The sequence below is a fragment of the Balaenoptera borealis genome, assembly GCF_965194805.1.
Source record: "Balaenoptera borealis genome assembly, chromosome: 11".
Taxonomy (NCBI): domain Eukaryota; kingdom Metazoa; phylum Chordata; class Mammalia; order Artiodactyla; family Balaenopteridae; genus Balaenoptera; species Balaenoptera borealis.
This window is the reverse complement of record NC_138868.1, coordinates 57,195,266-57,220,431: the sequence shown is the minus strand read 5'-3', so window position 1 is coordinate 57,220,431 and position 25,166 is coordinate 57,195,266. Positions and strand designations below refer to the sequence as shown.

The 25,166-nt window shown below is 37.0% G+C and overlaps 1 protein-coding gene across 9 annotated transcripts in view; it reads left to right on the top strand.

The window, feature by feature from the left end:
* NARS2 (asparaginyl-tRNA synthetase 2, mitochondrial) overlaps positions 1-25,166 on the top strand; it is a 144,405-nt gene that overhangs the window by 80,574 nt on the left and 38,665 nt on the right. For 8 of the 9 annotated variants that reach the window (XR_014231775.1, XR_014231776.1, XM_082343369.1 and 5 more), the window contains 3 exons: positions 20,931-21,063; positions 24,928-25,026; positions 25,126-25,163. Coding sequence is in view for 7 of the 9 variants with exons in the window: in XM_082343369.1 (XP_082199495.1) it covers positions 20,931-21,063; positions 24,928-25,026; positions 25,126-25,163 (270 nt within the window). In the remaining 2 variants the exon portion in view is untranslated. The remainder of the gene's footprint in view (positions 1-20,930; positions 21,064-24,927; positions 25,027-25,125; positions 25,164-25,166) is intronic. The other variant, XM_082343373.1, reaches the window with a different exon arrangement.

The window sequence follows — 25,166 nt, the reverse complement described above, 5'->3', positions numbered from 1 at the left end:
TCCCCTCTCCTCTCAGCACCTGGCAAACACTACTGAATCAGAAACAGTGGGAGCGGGCCCCAGCAATCTGTTGTAACAAACCTACCAGATGATGATGATGATGCTGAGGACTACTGCTCTCGAGAAAGACCCTCTGCTCGCTGGTTGGTGGGGACATCTGGTGTCCGGCCATTCTGGTGGGAGAGGGGAGGGGGTTGACATCCATGCGCGAACTCTCAGTGAATCTCCATTTCCCCCATCCCCCGCCTCACCACGGGTCTGTGTGTAAGTCATCTTCTTTCTGCTGCAGTATACTCACTCTGTGTTCCAGATAATGGCATCCATGCTTTGATGCATTGGTCATCACTCAGCCGTCCGTTTTCTGTCCTCCAAAGATGTGCTGAGATCTCTTGTCTACTGAAGGCCCCCTTCCTGTTTCTTTTAATTTTTTTATTATTATTTTGAGGTTGTCTTAGGAAGGAGTGAATATAAATATCTGTTCTTAATTCACTATTTGAACTTCGTTTTTACTAGCTTCAGAGGTATTCATTTGCTTTTCTTTAATTGCTAGTTAGTTAATGTACTACTTGCTTAATGATTTAATTTCTCTGTCTAAATGTGTTAACTCTGCAGTATCTGTATACTGCCTTGGAAGTCTAAACATTGGGTTCTCTCCCCATTTCTAATATTGCATTCCTTTGTGAGAGAGATTACTAACATGCCTTTTCTCTACTTCAAGTGTATAGGAGAATAGCCCTACTACTCTTCTGTTATCTAGCTCGCTGAGTTCTTGTTAAGCAGGCAGAATATCTGAGGTACTGAGTGCTTTTAAAATAAGCAAGTTTGGTGTGAGTTATAAAAAAAAAAAATCGTAGTCAATCCTTTGAGTCATGATACTTATAGAACTTATTTTGCATGAAATGCAGTGCCTATTGGCATTGTCTAAAAGCAAATGCAGGTTACTATAGTGAGACATCAAGTTAATACTTAGTAATTTGACCAATATGGACAGTAACTGGAGCTATTAAAAGCAAGACTGATGTTACTTCTTTGAATTACTGTAGAATCTTGTCCAAATTCTATTTTGTTCAGGTGGCTTTAATTACTTTTTCAGAAGGGGGAAAGAAATCTGTGTTGGTTGCATGTTTGCAGAATTTAGGTTGGATTGGGAACACAGAGAATTTATGTCATTTCGACTTTTTTTTCCCCCCAACTTGCTTTCTTCTATCTAAAAATATCTATGGCTATTCATTTATTGAGCAATAATTTTCACGTTCACCCAAATGGCATGTAACTGTGTTGGACACCAAGGAAGCTGTTAAAAATATAGGACAGCCTCATTGATTGACACGTAGAGGGTTACCAGTACTGTTACAGAATTAATTAGCTACTAAGATAAATGTTATCTCTCCCCCAGAGTACTGAATTTGTTAAGTGAATGGTTCTGTTAATTGAGGAGATTATAGTTAGAGAGACTTAAGTTGGAATTCTAGCTTCTTTACATACTACTTTTATAAGCTTAAGGTCTGAGCCTCGGCTTCCTAACCAAAAAGATAAATTGTAATGGTGACCTTGCAGAGCTGTTGTGAGAATTAGCTACTATGTAAAGCCCAGTGTTTATCACAGTTTGACACTGAAATGGTAAGTGCTGTGATGGTGGTACTGATGACAGCTGGGACCTGGAGAACCCAGGGTGATTATGAAGGACTAGCTAAAGAAAGAAGCCAAGGTGGTATAAGCAGAAAGAAGAGCTGACACCTAGTAATCAAGTTGTTTTACAACAGTAACAGAATTGGAGTTTACGCATAGCAGAGGATTGGGACAAATTGTGAGTCTGCCAGGATTCAGGACTCAAAAGACAGGTTAGAACATCAAACTAAAACCAGTGACTGGAACGAAGGAAGGGGTTAGGACACAAAAATCAGATACCTGTCATAATTTGAAGACCAAAGCAGAAATAAACTATAAGAGCAGTTTAGGTCCTAATCTGTCCTCAGAGCTGTGGTCAGTTATGTTGACAGTGAGGTGTCACTGTGTTCTGGATTCTTTTGTTCTTTGGAGGAGATCATTGCTGTGCCCCTTCTGTGGTTCCATGAGTCTAACTCTTCACCTTTTATACTACAATTGGGACAAGATTATAATTTAAATAGTTAAGTAATGGAATAAGCCAATGCACAAATAATCTCTTTTCGTTATTGTTGCTTCTCAACCAACTTTATTGAGTATACTTTACATACCAAAAAATGCACCCATTTTAAATGTACAGTTCAATAAATTTTGAAAAATGTCTAAACCTTTGTAATCTCCACTGTGATAAAAAAACAGAATATTTTTAGCACCCTAAAAAATCCCCTCATTGCCCTTTGCAGTCAGTCTCCCTCCCCATCTCTGTGCCCTAGGCAATGAGTGATCTGTTTTTTCTCATCATAGATTTCCCCTTTCTAGAATTTCATATAAATAGTGTTTATATAATATTTAATTTATATATTTTATATAAATGGTATCATACAGTATTTATTTACTCTTCTCTATGATACCTTGCACTTAACATAATATGTTTGAGGTTCATCCAGTAGTTTGTTCCTTTTTAATGCTGAATATTATTCCATTGCATGTATATACAACTTGTTAATTCATTCATCTTTTGGTAGAAACTTGGGTTGTTTCACCTATTATGAATGAAGCTCTGTGAAAATTAATGTACCTATGCCCATATTATGTTCATATATTTTTTCATTTCCCTTGGGTAAATACCTAGGAGTTTCTGGGTTGTATGGTAAATGTATGATTAACTTCAGAAGGAACTCCCAAAACAGTTTTCTGAAGTACTTGTACTATCTGGCAATGGATAAGAGTTCTATTTGCTCCACATCTTTGACAAAAATTGGTATTGTATTTTTTTAATCATCCTAGTAAGTATATATCTCATTATAGTTTTAATTTGCATTTCTGTGATAACTAATAGTGTTAAACTTTTTTTCTCATGTGCTTACTGGTCATTCATATATCTTCTTTTATGAATTGTCTTTTGAATTCATTTGCCCATTTTTATTAGGTTGTTTGTCTTCTCATTATTGAGTTACAGGAGTTCTTTTCCTTTTTTTTTTAGTTGAAGTATAGTTGATTTACAATGTTGTGTTAGTTTCAGGTGTACAGCAAAGTGATTCAGTTATACATATATATATATATAGGTTTTATATATATATATATATATCAGTTCTTTTTCAGATTCTTATCCATTGTAGGTTGTTACAAGATACTGAATTTAGTTCCCTGTGCTATACAGTAGGTCCTTGTTGTTTATTTATTTCATATATAGTAGTGTGTATCTGTTAATCCAAACTCCTAATTTATCCCTCCCCCCCTCCCCCTGCTTTCCCTTTTGGTAACCATAAATTTGTTTTCTATGTCTGTGAGTCTATTTTTGTTTTGTAAATAAGTTCATTTCTCTCATTTTTTTTTAGATTCCACATATAAGTGATATCATATGATATTTGCCTTTCTCTGTCTCCCTTCACTTAATATGATAATCTCTAGAAGTATCCGTGTTGCTGCCATTGGCATTATTACATTCTTTTTTATGGCTGAGTAATATTCCATTATATATATCACATCTTCTTTATCCATTCATCTGTCGATGGACAGTTAGGTTGCTTCTGTGTCTTGGCTATTGTAAGTAGTCGTGCTATGAGCATTGGGGTGCATGTATCTTTTCAAATTCGAGTTTTTGTCTTTTCTGGATATATGCCCAGAAGTGGGATTGCTGGATCATACAGTACCTGTATTTTTAGTTTTTTAAGGAACCTCCAGACTGTTCTTCATTGTGGCTGCACCAATTTTTATTCCCACCAACAGTGCAGGAGGGTTCCCTTTTCTCCACACCCTCTCCAGCATTTACTATTTGTAGACTTTTTGATGATGGCCATTCTGACTGGTGTGAGGTGATACCTCATTGTAGTTTTGATTTGCATTTCTCTAATAAATAGTGATATTGAGCATCTTTTCACATGCCTGTTGGCCAGTTGTATGTCTTCTTTGGAGAAATGTCTATTTAGGTCTTCTGCCCATTTTTTGATTGAGTTGTTTGTTTTTTTAATATTGAGCTGTTTGAGCTGTTTGTATATTTTGAAATTAATCCCTTGTTGGTCACATTGTTTGCAGATATTTTCTCCCTTTTTGTAGGTTGTCTTTTTGTTTTGTTTGTGGTTTCCTTTGCTGTGCAAAAGCTTTTAAGTTTGATTAGGTCCCATTTGTTTAGTTTGGGTTTTATTTCAATTACTCTACAAGTCAGATCCAAAAAAATATTGCTGCAATTTATGTCAAAGAGTGTTCTGCCTATGTTTTCCTCCAGGAGCTTTATAGTATCTGGTCTCACATTTAGGTCTTTAATCCATTTTGAGTTTATTTTTGTATATGGTATTAGGGAATGTTCTAATTTCATTCTATTATATGTTGCTGTCCACTTTTCCCAGCACCACTTACTGAAGAGACTGTCTTTTCTCCATTGTTATATTCTTGCCTCCTTTGTCGTAGATTAATTGACCATAAGTGTGTGGGTTATTTCTGGGCTGTCTATCCTGCTCCACTAATGTATGTGTCTGTTTTTGTGCCAGTACCATATTGTTTTGATGCCTGTAGTTTTATAGTGTATTCTGAAGCCAGGGAACGTGATTCCTCTAGCTCTATTCTTTTTTCTCAAGACTGTTTGAGAAATACTCTTGGCTATTTGGGATCTTTTGTGTTTCCATACAAATTCTAAAATTTTTTGTTCTAGTTCTGTGAAAAATGCCATTGGTAATTTGATAGGGATTGCATTGAATCTGTAGATTGCCTTGGGTAATATGGCCGTTTTAACAATATTGATTCTTCCAATCCAAGAACACAGATCTTTCCATCTGTTTGTGAAGTTATAAGGATTCTTTATACATTCTGGATACTAGCCCTTTATCAGATTTATGTATTGCAAATACTTTCCCCCAGTCTGCCTTTCCATCTTTTTTTTTTTTTTTTAATAAATTTATTTATTTATTTATTTTTGGGTGTGTTGGGTCTTCATTTCTGTGCGAGGGCTTTCTCCAGTTTCGGCGAGCGGGGGCCACTCTTCATCGTGGTGCGCGGGCCTCTCACTGTCGTGGCCTCTCTTGTTGCAGAGCACAGGCTCCAGACGCGCAGGCTCAGTAGTCGTGGCTCACGGGCCTAGCCGCTCTGCGGCATGTGGGATCTTCCCAGACCAGGGCTCGAACCCGTGTCCCCTGCATTGGCAGGCAGATTCTCAACCACTGCACCACCAGGGAAGCCCATCCATCTTTTTTACAGTGTCTTTTGAAGACAAGAGTCTTTTATTTTGTTTGTGTATACTTTATCAGTTTTTTTTCTTATGTGATTCATAATTTTTGTATCCTATTCAAAAGGTTGCACAGATTTTCTTCTTTGTTTTTTCCCTAGGAATTTTATAATTGTAGCTTGTACGTTTAGGTCTGTGATCTCCCTACTAGTCTGTAAGTTCCTTGAAAGTAAAGGTCATGTCTGATTTATGTCGATATTTTCCATAGTGGTTAGTAGCCTAGTAACTATTTGTTGAAGAAATAAATAAATTTGACTTTATGGTAGAAAATGATGATTGTAAGGTAAGGACACATAGCTAGGCCCTAAGCTGCTGTATCTATTTCTTCTTGGCTGATATGATCTGTGGGCTTGAATTACTTTTGTGCTTTTGACTTATTTCATCAATCTCTTCTAGTTGGGGAAAAAAAAATCTCCAATCAGAAAATGCATTAATGCACTTGGAATAATATTATATTCAATTTATTTAGATATTTTAAAGTACCCTTATTATATGAAAGAAAAATTTTATTTTATATTCTCATGTTGGTATGAATTCTTCTTTGTATGAATTCAGAAAATTTTGTGTCTTTTAAGAAAAATCAATATTTTAAAAATTCACCTGTAAACTATGTGCATGAATTATAGAAACCACTGAAAAACTTGTGTATTTTACTTTACCAAAATAAATTTACTTCCTTTTCTACAAAATAAAAGGAAACTTCATCTTTGCTCCTCTAGAAGAAATTTCTAATAAAGAAGCTCAGCCATGGTTTTTGCTCCTTTCTCACAGTAGAAATTGGTAACAAGTAAGCTTAGCAGCATACATTAGTTGGTATTCATATTATTTTTGTTTCTCCTGATGTCAATCCCAACTTGATCTCTCATGATATACCCCTACACTGAAAAAATAAAACCTGTGTTTTGCCACTTGAAACAGGCTCATAGGACAGTAAACTGCTGTGCCACATAAATCTCTGCAATTTGGAGAATGTGCAAAACCTGAGCCATCCATATTTCACATTTAAGAGGCTGATTTAGTGTATGAATTAAGATGGAGATTGGGAGATAAAGATAAAAACCTAAAGTGTTTGTTTCTGGAACATCATTTAGTTTCTTTCCTTAGTTTCTTCAACTGGGTAATTCTGTGCTTTCCTCCTGATTCTTACTTCAGGATGGTAGAGTATGAGATTCAGTGAAAACATTTGAACTCTAGGCAGACAGTACTTCAGGGACTACTGTACAAGGAAATATCTCAAAAATTTTCATGCGTGCCCCCTTGTAGCCAAAATATGTGTTTGATTTGATAATGGATTTCATATATAGCTGTTGAGGATTGGGTGTGACTTGGGAGTTTGAAAATAACTGCTCAGATCCAAATCCAGAGTCTCTCTACCTTTTGTGTCAATCATACCATGATCTATATCATTAAGAGTATTTGTTTTTAGTATCTATTACAGCACTTGCTGTTTCTTTGTAGCATTTAGAGACATATTTATAAGTGAAGCCAAATCAGAAGATGGAGGCAGTATCCATTTCATCATGTATCTGTTTTGGATATTCTTTCTCAGGGAGTTACGACCATTGGAGAATAGTTCATTCATCCTCATCTTGATGATGAATAAAATGACTTATAGTTTGCTCACTTTGAGTAAAGAGCCTAGAAAAGCCTGATTCTGAGAGTTATGCACTCGTATAGATGGAAAGTTAACAAAAGGTGCAAGTATGGTTTACTGAATAATTCTGCCGTTGTGCATTAATGACTTTCAGAGAGTCATTTTATCAGAAGAGAGGGAAAGAGGTCTGGTATGGCAGAGCAATAGATGTGGGAAAAATAGAATATGTGTGACTGGGCACTGGAACAAATTCAGAAGCTGTACTCAATAACTCTCTCCTCCATTGATCCCTTTCCTCATGTTCCATTGTCTGAACGCACATTTTTTTCCCAGTTGATTGTCTTCTGCATGTATTGAGATTTCAACAGTTGACTTCAGTGCTGGACAGCAGAACTTACTGCAGTCATGGGAATGCTCTGTATCCACACTGACCAATATGGTAGCCACTAGCTGTATGTGGCTATTTAGCATTTGAAATGCAGCTAGTGTGACTGAGGAACTGAATTTTTATTAATTTTATTTAATTTTAATTAGTGTAACTATAAATAGCCACATGTGGCTAGTAGCCACCATGTTGAACAATGCAGACTTAGCCTCTGCCCAGTTTATAAAACATTGAAGGCACCCATATCATGCGCTGTTTGGCAGCTTCTTTTGCCCTTAGCGTAGTAATAATGCTGGGAAAATGTAGGTATTCAGTATGTATTAATATTTTTTGAATTAAATTGAATGGACAGTCAGAAGGGAAAGGTCAGAAGCTTGAAGAACTCAGTGGTGGCTTGGTAGGTGTTGTGGGCTCTGATGCCAATGCCTTCCCTTTTAATTTTAGTATAATTTTGTTATTTTATGGTTTCAGTGTGTCCCATTAGCTTGCCCATCCTGACTCTTTTTTGATGTCTAAATATTGCATAGACACAAAACTAAACATCTTAAATAGATGTACGGGTAAAACAAAGAATAATGATACAATCAACACCTGAGTCCCCCAAAATGCTTCATTTCTTTAGTCTCCTGTATATTCTTTTCTAATCACATCCTCTTCCCTCCCCATGAAAACTAGCTACTAACCTCAATTTTGGGTTTATCATTCCTTTTCTTTATGGTTTTATCACTTATGTTCATATTTATAAATAATACACAGCTTAGTTTAAAGGTTTTTATATTTTGTATAAATAGAATCATATGTATATATTCTGTGACTTAGTTTACTCACTTAACATTATACTCCTAAATTAGATCCATGTTGTATAATGTTTTCACTACTGTAGGGTATTCCCTTTGTATGAAGATGCCAAAAATTATGTATTTTACTACTGGTGGATGTTTTTTCCTCATGTTTTGCTAGTGCATACGGTGCAGCTGTGAAACAGATTTAATTAGTCTTTCACTTGGTACACATGTGAAAGACTTACTGCAGGGTTCAAAAGGACATTTCTCTATTCTGTTTGTGTCTGTCTTCATCCTCTTCTCCTCCTCCCTCCTTCCTCTGCCTCCACCCCCTCCCTCCCCGACTCCCCCACCTTCTAGAATTCAGGGAAGATGAATGCAAAGAAATAGACACTTTTCTACATTATTTCTATAGGCTAAATGCTCCTTTGAAGGGAACTTGCCTCTGTTTCTAGTCTGCCATGGTCCCTTTGTGCTTTTATGTTTATAGACCAAGCTCTGATTTGGAATCTGTCAGGAATATTAGAAATGTTTTATTTCATTCTTAGTCCAGAGCTTTTATGCAAATCGTACCCTTTTTGTGAAATAACACCTTTTGTATCATTTGTACCTTTTACTTTCAATCATAATTGGTAATTAGAAGGTCTAGATCAGTGGTTGGAATGTCTCAAGAGCTTTTTTTAAAAATACAGATGCATCAGATTTCAGCTCAAGTCCCCAGAAAAACAGATTTAATTGGTTTTTCTGGGCATCAAGATTAGGGTTTTGTCTGTTTGTTTGTTTTGTTTGTTTTTTTAACTTTTTATTTTATATTTGAGTATAGCCAATTAACAATGTTGTGATAGTTTCAGGTGCACAGCAAAGCAACTCAGTCATACATATACATATATCCATTCTCCCCCAGACTCCCCTCCCATCCAGGCTGCCACATAACATTGAGCAGAGGTCCCTGTACTATACAGTAGGTTCTTGTTGGTTATCCTTTTTAAATATAGCAGTGTGTACATGTCAATCCCAAACTCCCTAACTATTCCTTCCCTTCACCCTCCCCAACCCCTGTAACCATAATTTCATTCTCTAAGTCTGTGAGTCTGTTTCTGTTTTGTAAATATGTTCATTTGTATCATTTCTTTTTAGATTCTGCATATAAGCGATATCATACGCTATTTCTCTTTCTCTGTCTAACTTACTTCACTCAGTATGACAATCTCTAGGTCCGTGGTCCATCAGTGTTGCTGCAAATGGCATTATTTCATTCTTTGTTATGGCTGAATTATATTCCATTGTATATATGTACCACACCTTCTTTATCCATTCCTCTGTCAATGGACATTTAGGTTGCTTCCATGTCTTGGCTATTGTAAACAGTGCTGCAGTGAACATTGGGGTACATGTATTCTTTCGGACCATGGTTTTCTCCAGGTATATGCCCAGGAGTGGGATTGCAGGGTCATATGGTAGCACTATTTTTAGTTTTTTAAGGAATCTCCATACTGTTCTCCATAGTGGCTGTACCAATTTACATTCCATTCCCACCAACAGTGTAGGAGTGTTCCCTTCTCTCTGCACCCTCTCCAGCGTTTATTGTTTCTGAATTTTTTGATGATAGCCATTTTGACTGGTGTGAGGTGATATCTCACTGTAGTTTTGATTTGCATTTCTCTAATCATTAGTGATGTCGAACATCTTTTCGTGTGCCTCTTGGCCATCCATGTGTCTTCCTTGGAAAAATGTCTCTTCAGGTCTTCTGCCCATTTTTTGATTGGGTTATTTGTTTTGATGATATTAAGCCTCATGAGCTGTTTGTAAATTTTGGAGACTAATCCCCTGTCGGTCACATCATTTGCAAATATTTTCTCCCAATCTGTGGGTTGTCTTTTTGTTTTGTTTATGTTTCCTTTGCTGTGCAAAAGATTTTGAGTTTAATTAGGTCCCATTTGTTTATTTTTATTTTTATTTCCATTACTCTGGGAGACAGATCGGAAAAGATATTGCTGTGATTTATGTCAGAGAGTGTTCTGTCTATGTTTTCCTCTAGGAGTTTTATAGTGTTCTGTCTCACATTTAGGTCTTTAATCCATTTTGAGCTTATTTTTGTGTATGGTGTTAAAGAATGATCTAATTTCATTTTTTTACATGTAGCTGTCCAGTTTTTCCAGCACCATTGTCAAAGAGACAGTCTTTCCACTATTGTATGGTCTTGCCTCCTTTGTCGTAGATTAATTGACCGTAAGTGCGTGGGTTTATATCTGGGCTTTCTATCCTGTTCCATTGATCTATAGTTCTATTTTTGTGCCAGTACCATACTGTGTTGATGACTGTAGCTTTGTAGTATAGTCTGAAGTCAGGGAGCATGATTTATCCAGATCCATTTTTCTTTCTCAAGATTGCTTTGGCTATTCGGGGTCTTTTGTGTCTCCATACAAATTTTAAGATTTTTTGTTCTAGTTCTGTGAAAAACTGGCTTTGGTAATTTGATAGGGATTGCATTGAATCAAGATTGTTTTTTGAAGTATTGATACCATAGATTATTCTATGCAGCCAAGATTGAGAACCACTGTAGGTCACTTGTTATCCAAGTGTTGTCCTTGGACCAGGAGCGTCAGCATCACCTGGCAACTTGTAGCAATATAAACTCTCAGGCCTACCCTAAGACCTACTGAAGCAGAAATTCTGAGGGTGGGGTCCAGCAAGCTGTGTTTTATCAAGCCCTAGGTGATTCTAATTGTGCTAAAGTTTTAGAACCACTGCTCTAGATCATCTAAGCATTTCTAACAAAGCCTCCTTTAACTCAAGTTTAACCTTTTAGGATCCACAGTGTTATGTGTTATCATTTTTTGTAACCTAAAATGGAGTGGAAAAGTATCCTGATTGACCATCAAAGCTTATAAATGACTCTCCCCTTTCCACTAAGGAGGGGCTGTAGATAAAGCATAAGACAGAAAAAAGCAGCTGTTAAGTGGTAGGAAGTGACACTTGCAGAGATAACAAGTGGAAGAAGGAAGGTGTATCAGGAACAGCCACCAAGAATGAAGTGACCTTGTATAGAGAGGCAAAAACCAATCAGATAACAGTGACATTAAAGGTACAAAACTTCTCTTTGGAGCATATGGTAGTGTTTTGTGGGTTTATGGGACCATTGATCATCTGTGCTGTACTTGTTAGTTTTGAAGAGTGCACACATGCAGCACAACAGAAAGTGGGCCATGGAGTCAAATTGTGTTGGTTAAAACCAGCTTTGGTATGCTGCTCTGTACTAGTTACTTAACTTGTCTAAGCTTCAGTTTCTTCCACTGTAAATGAAGTGAAATCATCTGCCTTATAGAGTAGATAGCACCACTTGCTATCTCTTTATAGCGTAGCAAGAATGAAATAAAACATGTGTAAAGTGACTCATGGACAACTAGTTTCAATAAACTTTTTAAAAATTCTATTTTGATAAAATTCAGCACACATAACATGAAATTTACTTTTAGTGATATTATATAACCAACACCACTATACAGTTCCAGACCATTTTTATCACCGCAAAAGGAAACCCCATACCTGTGATGCAGTCATTTGCCATTCCCTCCTCTCCCCAGCCCTTGGCAGCCACTTTTCTGCTTTCTGTATCTATGGATTTGCCTAGTCTGGATATTTCATAGAAAAGAAATCATACCATATGTGGCCTTTTTTTGTTTGTTTTTGGCTGCGTTGGGTCTTCGTTGTTGCGCACGGGTTTTCTCTGGTTGTGTCCAGCGGGGGCTACTCTTTGTTGCAGTGCGTGGGCTTCTCATTGCGGTGGCTTCTCTTGTTGTGGAGCCTGGGCTCTAGGCACACAGGTTTCAGTGGTTGCAGCACACGGGCTCAGTAGTTGTGGCTCATGGGCTCTAGAGCACAGGCTCAGTAGTTGTGGCGCACGGGCTTAGTTGCTGCGTGGCATGTGGGATCTTCCCAGACCAGGGCTCGAACCCATGTCCCCTGCATTGGCAGGCAGATTCTTAACCACTGCGCCACCAGGGAAGTCCTGGCCTTTTGTATTTGTCTTTTTTCATTTAACATCATGTTTTCAAGGTTCATTTATATTGTAGGATATATTAGTACTTTGTTCCTCTTAATGGCTGAATAATATTCCATTGTATGGATATACCACATCTCGTTTATCCATTAATCCATTGGTGAACATTTGGATTGTTTCTACTTTTTGGCTACTATGAAAAATGTTGCTTTGAACATCCACATACAGGGAGTTTTTTGAACACTTGTTTTCATTTCTTTGGTGTTTGTACTCAGGAGTGGAAATGCTGGGTCATATGATAATTCTATTTTTTTTTTTTTTTTGATAATTCTATTTTTAACTTTTTAAGGTATCACCAGACTTTTTCACAGCAACTGCATGATTTTACATTCCCACCAGCATGTGCAAGGAGTTTCTCCACACCCTCACCAACACATGTTATTGTCTATTTAAAAAATTATAGACATCAAAAATTTTTTTAAGTATTTTGATTAGTGATCTTAACTTTTTTTTAAGGTAGTAGTTGTTAATCAGGAGTTCACATAATAATTACTTGTAGAACTTTTAAATATACTCCTGACCGGAACCCTCCCTAGATTTTCTGAATGGAAGTCAACAGAGGTAAAGCCCAGAATTAATACTCCTCCTTAAGAATCATTGCCTAATGTAGTGGTTCTCAAAGTTTGATCTGGGGCCCTCTGAGACCCTTTCAGAGAAGTCCTTTGAGATGAAGACTATTTTCATAATAATACTAAGCCACTATTTGTCTTTTTCATTTTTATTCTCTCTTGAGTATACAGTGAAGTTTTCCAAAGTCTTTATAACATGTGATAGTGGAACAGATTGAATGCATAAGCAGATGAGAACCCAGCTGTCTTCTATTAAGCCAGATATGAAGGAGATTTACAAAAATGTAAAACAGTGCCACTCCTCTTATGAATTTTATTAAAAAGATGTTTTTATGACATAGGATGGGTTTATCGTTTTTAAATGAGTTAATACATTTTTTAGAATTTTATCAGTTTTAATGATAAATATTGGTAGACATAACCTACATAAACAAAATCTCTTGCACTGACTGAAAGTATAAAGAGGTCTTGAGGCCAACCAAATCAGAACTGTAGACCTTTGGAAAGAAAGGAGACACACACACAAGAAAACAAAAACAAACAAAACTCTTACCCATTTGTTGAACACTTACCATATAGTTAATATTACATAAAACTTTTTACATATTGTTTCATCTTTATAATAACCTCATGACAAATACATACTTAATAACTTCATTTTCACACGGGAAAATTTAATCTCAAAGAAGTTAACTTGGCTAGTTCATAAGTAGAGGGGCCAGAATTTCAATTTAGGTCTTTAGAGTACAGGCTTAACTTAATCACTGTGATGACCTTTAAAAAGTATGGGTCATCAGTACAGGACTTGAGCCCAGGAAATTGTTGATAGTTCAATGCCATAATGACTCATCTACTGCTACAGTATCAGGCCTCAGAAAAACTTTGAAATCTTTGTAGACTTAAAATAACATGTAAATACCATGTGGTGCATGTACCTAAATTAAAGTTCTCACATGGTCTCTTTCATGTTCCTCAGTACAAGGACTGCTAAATATGAGAAATACAAGAGGGATAATCTAGGCATGAGTAGATGCAGTTGACAAAATGTATACCTTTTTTTTTAAAATATATATATATATTTTTTAACAGATTATTTTTTTAATTAATTTATTTATTTATTTATGGCTGTGTTGGGTCTTAGTTTCTGTGCGAGGGCTCTCTCTAGTTGTGGCAAGCGGGGGCCACTCCTCATCGCGGTGCATGGGCCTCTCACCGTCGCGGCCTCTCTTGTCGCAGAGCACAGGCTCCAGACGCACAGGCTCAGCAATTGTGGCTCACGGGCCCAGTTGCTCCGCGGCATGCGGGATCCTCCCAGACCAGGGCTCAAACCCGTGTCCCCTGCATTGGCAGGCAGATTCTCAACCACTGTGCCACCAGGGAAGCCCTGTATACCTTTTTTAAAAGGTGGTTTTAGTATCTTGTTAAAAATGTGAGGACAAATACACAGTTAGAAAGAACAATTAGCAAACTTTGACCCTTGAGAAAAATGTTATTTTCTGGGACTTCCCTGGTGGCACAGTGGTTAAGAATCTGCCTGCCAGTGCAGGGGACACGGGTTTGATTCCTAGTCCGGGAAGATCCCACATGCCACGGAGCAACTAAGCCCGTGCGCCACAACTACTGAGCCCAAGTGCCGCAACTACCGAAGCCCGCAGGCCTAGAGCCCATTCTCCGCACCGAGAGAAGCCCGTGCACCGCAGCAAAGAGTAGCTCCCACTCGCCACAACTAGAGAAAGCCCACACGCAACAATGAAGACCCAACACAACCTAAATAAATAAATAATTTTTTTTTAAAATGTTGTTTTCTAAATTCAGTCAGTCCTCTGAAGAGTCCATCATTACAGGAATGATGAAATAGCAATACTTGTCTTAACATGTTGGTATCCACTCTGGCAGAAGCGAAAGAGACAGGTGCTTCTCTGTTTACATAGAATAAGACTAAGGGAAATTGTTTTCATGTGGTAATACTTCAGTTTCTCAAAAAGTAAAATCTTTGCTAACTAAAGATGTTCATCTGATCTAGTCCTTTTCAAAGATGTACTTGTTGCCTACAGAGCAAAAACTAATATATGGGCAGTCTTTTCAAAAAACTGATTCTTTTATCTCTTAGTGCCTTCTGTGAAAAATTATTTCAGGGAATAGCAGAATTTTTTGCTTAGTAATTGATATTCTGTTTACCACCTTCCTCTTACTCCTCTATCCTCACCCCCTTCCCAGTGCTGTTTCAAAGGTTCAAAGTTTGGGGATCAGCATATTTTATAGAAAATGAGTTAGTTATTTGACAAATTTTAATTGTCTAGTGTATGTCGTGCACCGGGTTAAGAACTGAGGGTACTATAATGAACCAAAAAATAGATAAGGTTACTCATGAAATTTACAGTCTAGTGAAAGAGATGGACATTAAACAAATAATTACATCTGTATATGTCATTTATTTTAATTTTAAGAGGCTCTATGAACAGTCGTACATGGTGTTATTAAAGACCCTAATGGGAGGATTGACCTGGAAGGTTGGAAGAAGACTGAAGCCAGTGTGAGGGGTCAGGGGAGGCATGAGTTCTGTTTGTGACAAGTGAAAGGACTAAGTAGGCGGATGTATGCTTCTGCAGCTTAGAGAAGAAGTCTGGGCAGGAGATACAAATTTGTGAATTGTGTGCCAATAGGTAATTAATTGAAAATTAATTAATTGACTGAGGTGAGATCATGTAAGGAGAGTGTATACAGTGAGAAAAGAGATTCTAGGACTGCGGTTCAAAGAGTGCTAGTGTTTAATGAATAGCTAGTGTATGTAGAAGGAGACAGAGGTGGAGATCAGATAAATAGGAAAACTAGGAGAATACAGTGTTAAATATTCCAAGAGGAGAGAGTATTTCAAGGAGTAGTAAATAAAATTCAGACTCTCTTTACCATGGCTTACGAGGAAGACCCTACGTGTTGTGATCCCTTCCAAACTCTTTGACCTCATCTCTTACCATTCGTCTTGCTGCTGGCCTACTTCTGTTCTTCAAACTTGTCAGGCTCTTTCCTGCCTTAGGACCTGTGTGCTTCGTATTCCCTTTGCTAAGTGTCCCTCCGCCAGTTCATATGCTCATCAGAGAAGAGTAGCCAACCCTCCAGTCCCTTTAGCACGATTGTTGTCAGACTCTATCGAACTTTGAATCTCATTATACAATTAAGATTAAATTTCCTTGGACCTCAAATTCAGTTATAAATCAGATACTTAGGACATGTTAAAGAAAATTAATTTTGCAGAAATGTTTAGCAATTGTGGTAAAGAAGAAATTTTTAGATTTTACAGTGCATCCTCACTAAGACATCTTGTTAAGAGCTGATGAATGGTGAGAGCTACATAGCTTGATAAACCCTTTCACCAAGTGTACTATTGCAAGATAAAGGACAGGGGGAAAGCTGAAAAGGAGGTGTCTGGTGTCCACTCTGTTAGGCATGTAGAAACAATGAGTGACAAATATGTCACAGTATTGATAATCCAGTGGATACAAAGCAGTAGTAAAATAGATGATTGTTTTCTGGATGATGGGAATACCACTTGACAAAGACTGTTTTAAAAGTCAGTTTAAAGTTGTCTGTGAGTTCACTTCAGTTCAGTGAATGTTTCCTGAATGACAGTAGGGAAGTGATAGGAGGTTGGGAGTGGGCGGCCTTAGGGAAAGTTGCTGATCCCCCTTATGCTGAACGATAAGTTTTTCCCCAGCTAACAAGGCAGTAATTCCTCTTTTCTTTCAAAATATAAAGATTAGCTCTTAAATTTCAGGGCCAGAAGGAATAAATGGCAAAGCAATCAGTGACTATTTTATAATAATCCACTTGCCAATTTAGGGCTTCATAAAACTCCACACAAGGGAGAAAGTGACCTTTGTAGAACCTCTTTTTGGTAACTTTACTTTTTATTTTTAAAAAGCCATTTTTGTAGCTATCTTAGCTGATGTGTATTGAATGTACTTTTGTTATCTTAAACATCAACTCCAAGCTCATGGACTTTCCATATATAGCTTTCCTTTCTCCATAATTGGCACAAGAATGATTCTTAGTACTGAGTGTTTTCTTTTTCGCTGGTCTCTTCTCACAGCAGTACTGGCCTTTCACCTGGTTTTGTATCTTATTTTAGTAATGGCCTTGTTCTCAGATCTTATTTTAACTATTGCTTGGGCCAAGACTGGCTGCAAATTGCTTTCATGTGTGTGGAAGACTGAGGAAAAAGAAGAAATCAGCATAAATTAAAATAATAGTGATTTCACATGGACCTAGAAACAAAATTATTGTAAAAGATACTACAGAATAATGCCAAACTGCCTGCACCTCCCACTCATGTAAGAATTTGAAGACCAGAAAGGCTAAATGTCTTGCTAAAGTTTACAAAATATTGATTAAAATTTATCTTCTCATTATTTGCATGAAAGCAACATATCCTAGGGAGCTATAATTTTAACACATAAAACAAATAAGCTATTCACAAGGAAGATAAATATACCAAACTACTCACCCTAGTTACCTTTGAGAAGGCGGGGAGCGCATATTACAAATTTTTCTCTCTTATTTACTGGGTTTGTCCATGTTCAGTTATGAGCATCATTATTTTAATATCATAATGAAGGCTGTGATCATTAGAGTCAGAGCTAGATTTGAATCTGGCCTCTACCGCTTGTTAGGCTATGACTCTGTGACTTTTGGAAAAGCTTCTTAACCTCTCTGAACTTCAATTTCTTAGACTGAAAAATAGAAGTAACAATTTATCCTTTATTGAGTTATAATAAAGGAGTTAACTGTAAGGTTCTCACATCTAATGCCTGGCCCACAAGGAGCACTTGCTAATGGTAGCCACTATCACTACTACTACTTTCACTACTTTATTATAGAACACTGGACGCTGATGTGGGGTGATCTTTATTGAATGATTTAAACATTTATCTGCTTAACAACTTGATGCTAAATTAGGCAATTTGTCAACATACCTTCCAGCTTATTTTATCTTTTTGTTAATTTAGAGAAAGCACCATGTCCATTGATTTTTACTTACCCTATTAGAATAATACTTAACTTTTGGGTACCACAATTAGAATCTGATCCTTACTAAAATAAAAATCCTTGATCCTCTTCTATATTTTATACAAGAGAGTTTACCCTATATTGATAGAGAAAATCATTAACCATTGTTAAATAAAAAATCCCTATTGTTAAACATCTTGGAGCTCCCTCCCTATCCATGTGAGAAGTAGGTACCCTTGTGACTTGAATCTGTAGTTCTTTTTAGATACCGCTGTTTTCTCTGTATCTAGTACCTTAATACACATATAATGTGTCTCTTTTGAACAGCAATCCCATTGGCCTCCTTGTATTTCAGGATGATAACTGCCCATTTCTTAGAAGTCTTCCTCAGAGCCTCCAAAGTAAATTCCACCTATGCCATGGAGTTTCTATTTATGCCCTGGAAAATTTCAATAGAATATTCTTTGTTATTAGTGAACATCTGTATGTACAATTTCCTGTGATGCAGTGCCTGAAAAGAATGTCATTTTATTTATTTAAATATACTATTGCCAACCTACCTAGAGATTGCATAGTCATAGATTAGAAGCTCGAGGTCCTGTAATTTTTGAATTTATTGTTTGGGGCAGACCTAAATTGTTTGACCCATTTTAGCTATTGAGTAACAGCCACAGTAAAATATACCTGAGTATTTTTCTGTACATTATTTGTAATGTTACTGTTTATAAGGATGTTGTGCTTTTCCAGTTTACAACTGAAGAAGCCTGTCATCCTCATTATTATTCATTCAACTTGAGCACCTGTTTTATCTTAGGCACCGGAGTTGCAAAGATGAATAAAACATTATTCCTACTGTAGAAAATTTCATAGTTTATTGAGGGAGAAAGATACAAAATGCACAATTATAATTCTAAGTGATACAGTCTGTATAATAAATGTATAAACAAAGTGTTACAGTCATAGAAAGGAGGGAACAATAAATTTGGGGGTGTATGGTAAGGTTACAAAGAGAAAGTGACATTTAAGTCAAGTCTTGAAGGATGGATGGGAATTTGCCATTTGGAGAGAGAGGAACAAATGATGGGCACTACAGAGAGGGGACAGCCAATGAAAAAGCCTAAAGGCATGCGGGGCATGTAAGGAGAGTATCCTCAGTGTGCTGGAGAAAAGGCTTTGTGAAGGAAGGTCCAGTCAAAGTTAGAAGTTTGAATTTTAACCTTTGAGTAGGGGAGAACCATTGAAGATTTTTAAATTAGGGCTGATATAATCAGATTTGAGTTTGAGAACTTATAGTCGTTTGGGACTGGAGGAAGAAAGGCAGGTGGCGGACACAAGAGTTGACACTAAGACAATATTTGTGGAAATAAAGAAGAGTCTTTAGATCTGCAAGTGTTTTCCTAGGTATAAACAATATAATTCTGTGATCAATATGATAGGGAAGTGTGTGGGCGGTGAGGGAGGGATGGGGATCTGGTTTGGGTGACGAGATGGGTTAACTGAGATTAACAGAGCTGGGGAAAATATACTGTTCATTATTTTGTTTTTGCTTGTTTTGGGGAGCAAGGCAAGAGTTTTCATTTTGGACAAGGTAAGGTCAGTGTGTTTAGGAACATTCTAGTAGGCAAGTCTGGATCTGAATCTTGGGAGAGAGGTTATCATAGTAATATTTTGAATTCTTACGGTTTGTTTTTCCATTAAAAACTAAGATTCTCGGAGGTTAACTGATCATGGTCTCAGCAAGGTGGCTATAGAACCAAAACATAAATTCCTAAGCTTCTTACCAACTAGGCCTTAACTGAAATGGCCTTTGAAAGAAAAAATAAATCTCATGATTTCCACTATAATTGTTTACTGTTTAGTTTCCCAGACTATCTTTACTTAAAAAAAAAACAACAAAACAAACAAAAAAAAACCTGGTATGTACATCTACAATCTGTTTTCTGTACTGTTTTCTGATCTTGATATTATTTGACTGATGACAAATGAAAAGTGTTGAGGATAACAGCTAAGGAGCCCCAAACTTCTTGTTTTGTTCTAGCAAAACCTTAAAATTCAAAGATTACTTGGTCCTTGGGACTTCCCTGGTGGCTCAGTGGTTAAGAACCCGCCTGCTGATGCAGGAGACACGGGTTCGATCCCTGGTCCGGGAAGATCCCACATGCTGCAGAGCAGCTAAGCCCATGTGCCACAACTACTGACCCTGCGCTCTAGAGCCTGCGCGCCACAACTACTGAGCCCCAATGGCACAACTACTGAAGCCCGCGGGCCTAGAGCCCATGCTCAGCAACGAGAGAAGCCACTGCGATGAGAAGCCCACACACCGCAACAAAGAGTAGCCCCAGCTCACTGCAACTAGAGAAAGCCCGCGCGCAACAACGAAGACCCAACGCAGCCAAAAATAAATAAATTAAATAAATACATTTCAAAAAAAAAAGATTACATGGTCCTCAGGAAATATTCATTCCTTCATATATGCTTGATCTAATCTTGTTGCCCTCTTCTCATGTGAAGGAGACTGTAAGTGTTAAAGAATGAAGGTGTCATGTTTGCTTCCCTGCAGAAATTTAAAAATAAGAATGTTTTTTCCATTTATGTTGTTGAGCTATAGTCCTTGAAAACCAGAGAGTAAAGCAGACAGTTCTTCAAAATCCACCCCACCCCCCAAATGTCAGGGGTCATTGAGCATTGATTAAAACTCCTAGGTGGGCGTAAAGGACTTGAGTAGGCCTAACAAGGCAAATCACCATACATATCTGATATTTTTTTTTCATATATTTAGAAAATGATTGACTTGCCTTATCCACATGAAATTCTGGTTTTAACTGTTACTATCTAGATTCTCTGTGTGGCTTCTTGGGCTGTGGTATTTTTCCTTCACTTTGTTCTCAATTGCTGTGAAATGTAGTTGCCTGCTATTTAAGGCAGCTGCAGTAGAGTGCATCAGAAGTGGTTATAATTCTATATTTAGTAAGCCATAGGGTTTGTAAAGCATTTGCAAATTCCTTTGGAATAAAATGGTTTCTATAAATGTAACATTTTTAATGAAACTATTATAATCACCCATTAAAGAAATGTAGCAGCTAATATGTGTGGATTTGTGGACAAGACAGAGGCGCAGAACTTTTTTTTTTCCTTAAGAGCTTACTGAATATTTTAAATACTTAAAATTAATCATGTGAATCCTATTTTTACACTGTTAATCTTGAATTGCAGAGCTTTTACTCAAGTGTTTACCTTTGGTCCAACATTCCGAGCAGAGAATTCTCAGAGCCGGAGACACCTGGCAGAGTTTTATATGGTAGAAGCAGAGATTTCTTTTCTTGAGAGCCTTCAAGATCTCATGCAGGTAGGTACTCAAGTTTTAAAATAGTTTCTAAATATCAGGCATCTGTGACATATTAAAATGCTTCTGTATACGTTTTTACCTCCGACATCTGTGCCTTACAGGTGTTCATAGAATGAAGAAGATGGAGAACTACTTAATTTAATAAACATCTACTGAATGCTGTTAGTGTAATAGTTTTTAAAGTTAAGGAGTCAACAGATTTAAGTTCATGTCCAAGCTCTGCCATTAACTTTGTTATGATGTTACCTAACCTTAGTGATCTTTAGCTTCCTCAGCTATAAAACGAGAATAATAGTAGCTATTTCATTAGGTTATTGTGAGAAGTAAATGAAAGATTATGTATGTATAATATAAAGCATCTAGTATGGAGTCTGGCACAAAGCAGGCTTAGTAAATAGTAGCTCTTGATATTTGCTAGGCAAATAAACAAAACGTCTTTATAGTTAGAGAAACATGTCTGTAGCTATAGTATTAGAAAACATCCACAGGAGCTGTCAGAGCTCGGGGACAGGGATGAAGTTGGAGATATAGTCAAGAGTCAGCTCATGAAAGAAAGACTGTATTTAAATGCCATGCTGAGGAGTTTGAACTTAATCCAAAAGGTAAAGGAGAAAGTTCTCAGCTGGGAAAGGCCATGGTCAGAGTTATATTTTAGAAGTATCTCTCTAGCAGCATTATGAAAAATGATTTAGAGGGAGATAAAAATAGGGGTGGGAGCCTTTTCAGGAGGCTGTGGCCATAAATCCATATAGAGCACACAAGTCTGGAGATGGATGAACCAGGATTTGATTCTTAGCTCCATCACTTACTGGCTGTGTGACCTAAGACATGGGACTTAATTTCTCTGAGTCTCAGTTTTCTCATCTATAAAATGGGAATAATAATTCCTATTTCATAGGTTAATTCATAGGATTAGGCAGATAATATATATAAGGCACTTAGCATAGTTCATGACACTTAGTAAGCACCCAGAATGTGTTAACTGTTGTTATGAATTCTCTATCCACTACCATTTTGGTTAATATCTTAGTTTGGAATTCTAATCACAGGATGTTTATTTTAGCAATTTTCATCAACTCTTACTTCTTTCATTCTACTCTTATTCACCCAGTAAATGACCCAATTCCACTTAAAACAGAAATACCATGTATACTCCCAAATAGAATGGAGTCACACACAATTTTATTATCCTGTCTTAGGTTGGATTTCCTAGTAAATAAACCCTAAAGCAGAGATTTGTGTGCAGGTATTACTGGGGAATGCTCTCAAGAGAAATATCTGTAAGGAAAGGAAGAAAGCAGCATTGGGCAGAGGGACAAGTTAAACTGTGATGCATTTACAGACAGAGACCTTAGCCAATTCCGTGAGAAACTTTGGAGCTAGAATGGTCCTTCATAGTTGTCCCATAGGAGGGCAAGTGCCTCCTCCTGTGAGCCAGTCATTGGATGCGGGCTAGCTTGGGAAGGGTTGTAACCTTGGGTAAGGCAGTCCTCCTGGCCTGGGCAGTTCCTGAAGAGGGACCCAACTAGGTACCATCAGCAGTTACTGTTCCTAGCGGATAAAGATCTTGGTCCTGAAGGGATGTTGTGGCCACACACCACAGTGTCCACTTACATATACCCCTTTAACATCTCCCACTGATTTCTCTAGACCAGTGTCCCCCAGGGGATATTTTTGGTGTCCCTACTAGGGAGTGGGTGGGGGAGTAAGGAAGACGGGTTGCTACTGGCATCTAGTGGGTAAAGGCTAAGGATGTTGTTCAGTATCCTGCAATGCACAGCCCCCTCCCCACCAGCAAAGAATTATCTGGCCAAAAATGTCAGTAGGAACACTGTTGAGTTAATCCCTTTCTAGATTTAGAGGTTCAGAATCTGAGCCTCACCGAGTCAGTAAAATCCCTTAATCAGCTTCAGTTTGAGCTCACCACCCAATTCTTTATTATTCTTTCACTCAGGCAATGAGAGTATTGTAAAGAATGGAACCACACCTTTTACCTCCTATTTCTGCCTTGTCCCTGTCTCCGCTGCCCAATGTAATACCAGAGGGAAAGATTATAAAGATAATACATAGATTGTTAGAATTTATTAAACATTATAATCTTTGCTCTATAATTATGTATTCTATAACTAAGTAATTCTTATTTATTTGGTACTCCACTGAGTGGTACTCAGGGCATACACTATTGAATAGTTTAATTAATTGGAATATAAACTTTTTCCTAAAGACAGAAGAAAAAGGTATATTCCTCCCAAAAATAAGCTCCTGCTTCTCTCAGTTTTCTCCCTTTGATAAATTGAATTCTGTGGAAATTATTATCTTGATGAAGAGCAGTCTCTTAAATATTAAATCAGAATATTGTAACAAAGGATATTTTCCTCTTATGAGGTATAAGCAATTAAATATTATTATTTTAGTGCTATTGAGAAATATATTTTTTAAAACATGAGGGTTATGTTAACCCTTCAGTTAAGTTTCTATTTTATTATAAATATATTTATAGAGTGTAGTCTGAAAGTCAAGGTTAGAAAAGCCAGTGATATCCTTCTTCGAATGGAAATGTTCTGCCCATCAAAGACACTGCTGTAACAGCCCCAGTTGTCGGAGTCTTCATCCTACCGATTGTGTATTGTGTCCCTCAACAATGCAAGCATACTATCCAATCTACCTGTTCTTTTTTCCTCTCAATATACATTGGCTTTTTGCAGTGATTGAGGGATATAATGCTTCATAAATCATTCAGTTACTTAGTGATTTCTTTATCTCACTGCTAGATTGAAGGTGGTTATAGCCTCAAGGTAAAACATCTTCAGCCTCCTTTCCCTCTTCTTTCATCAAGTTATTCCTGACTTCTCTACAAAATATATGTATAATATAAAAATGCAAAGTATATATAAAAAGAAATAAAATATATTTTATATATGTACATAAATCTATCTGGTTGTCACTTGATAATTAAGTTCTTTCCTATATCTGACCATGTTAAATTACTCAGACGCTTATGCCCCATTGTGTTTCCAGTGTTGATAGGGTATCCAGTGATTCAGAGAGGAAAGGAAGATACCTGCCTGTGGGGCAGCCTGGTCTTAATCCATGTATGTGTCTTTATGAGGACACATCTGGAAATCACAATATGATTTCATTGACATCAAAACAAAAATTTTAGTTTGGATTAAAAATACTTTAGAAATATTTTTCATTCCAGTCACTTTTTTCTTCTGAGAACAAGTTTTTCCCATGAGACTTTTATGGACACCCCTGGTAGAACGAATTCTTATATACTGATTTGTGTCGTTACTTTATACTTTAGCAAAGCAAAAGTGTATGTATTTAGATGTAGATAGATCTCATTGCTTCTCTAATCATAAAGTTTACTTTCATTTACCAATGACTGAATGAAGCACTTTTCAAAATGTTCCACTCTTCACAACTGATGTTTGTAGTGTGCTTCTCTGAGCTGGGCACTAAGCTAAGTCTTATACATGGATTATCTCATATAATTCTCACAACAATCCTGTAAGCTAAGTACTGTTAACTGTCCTGACTCTACAAGTGAATATACTGAAATTTAGAGAGGCATCAGTTTGTTTTATCTGTTCATTTGACAGCCCACTTCAACACCAGTATTGAAACTGTTAACAGAAGGTTCAGACATTTTTCTTTCTTTTTTTTTTTAACCTTCTCTGAGAAGTTGTGATGCCCCCTCTAATCAATCTGGAAACTGAATTAACTTGCTGTAGTATATTCAGGAAGTAAGAGGCCTAATGGATTTATAGCCGTTGAAACCTGGAGAGCAGTCCTTACAGGGCCCTAAACAGGTTTTTCATGAAGCTTACATGTCAGGCAATTCTGTATCATTTCTCTTAGGTTATGGAGGGCCTCTTCAAGACTACAACAATGACAGTTCTCTCAAATTGTCCTGAAGATGTTGAACTCTGTCACAAATTCATAGCTCCTGGCCAAAAGGTAATTAGCTTTGTGGATGAAGTCCTTTAAATATGTTAATTACATGTAAGGAATATAATTACATTTAATAAATTTTCTTTTTTCTCTTTTCTTACCAAGGACAGATTAGAACATATGCTAAAAAACAACTTTCTAATGTA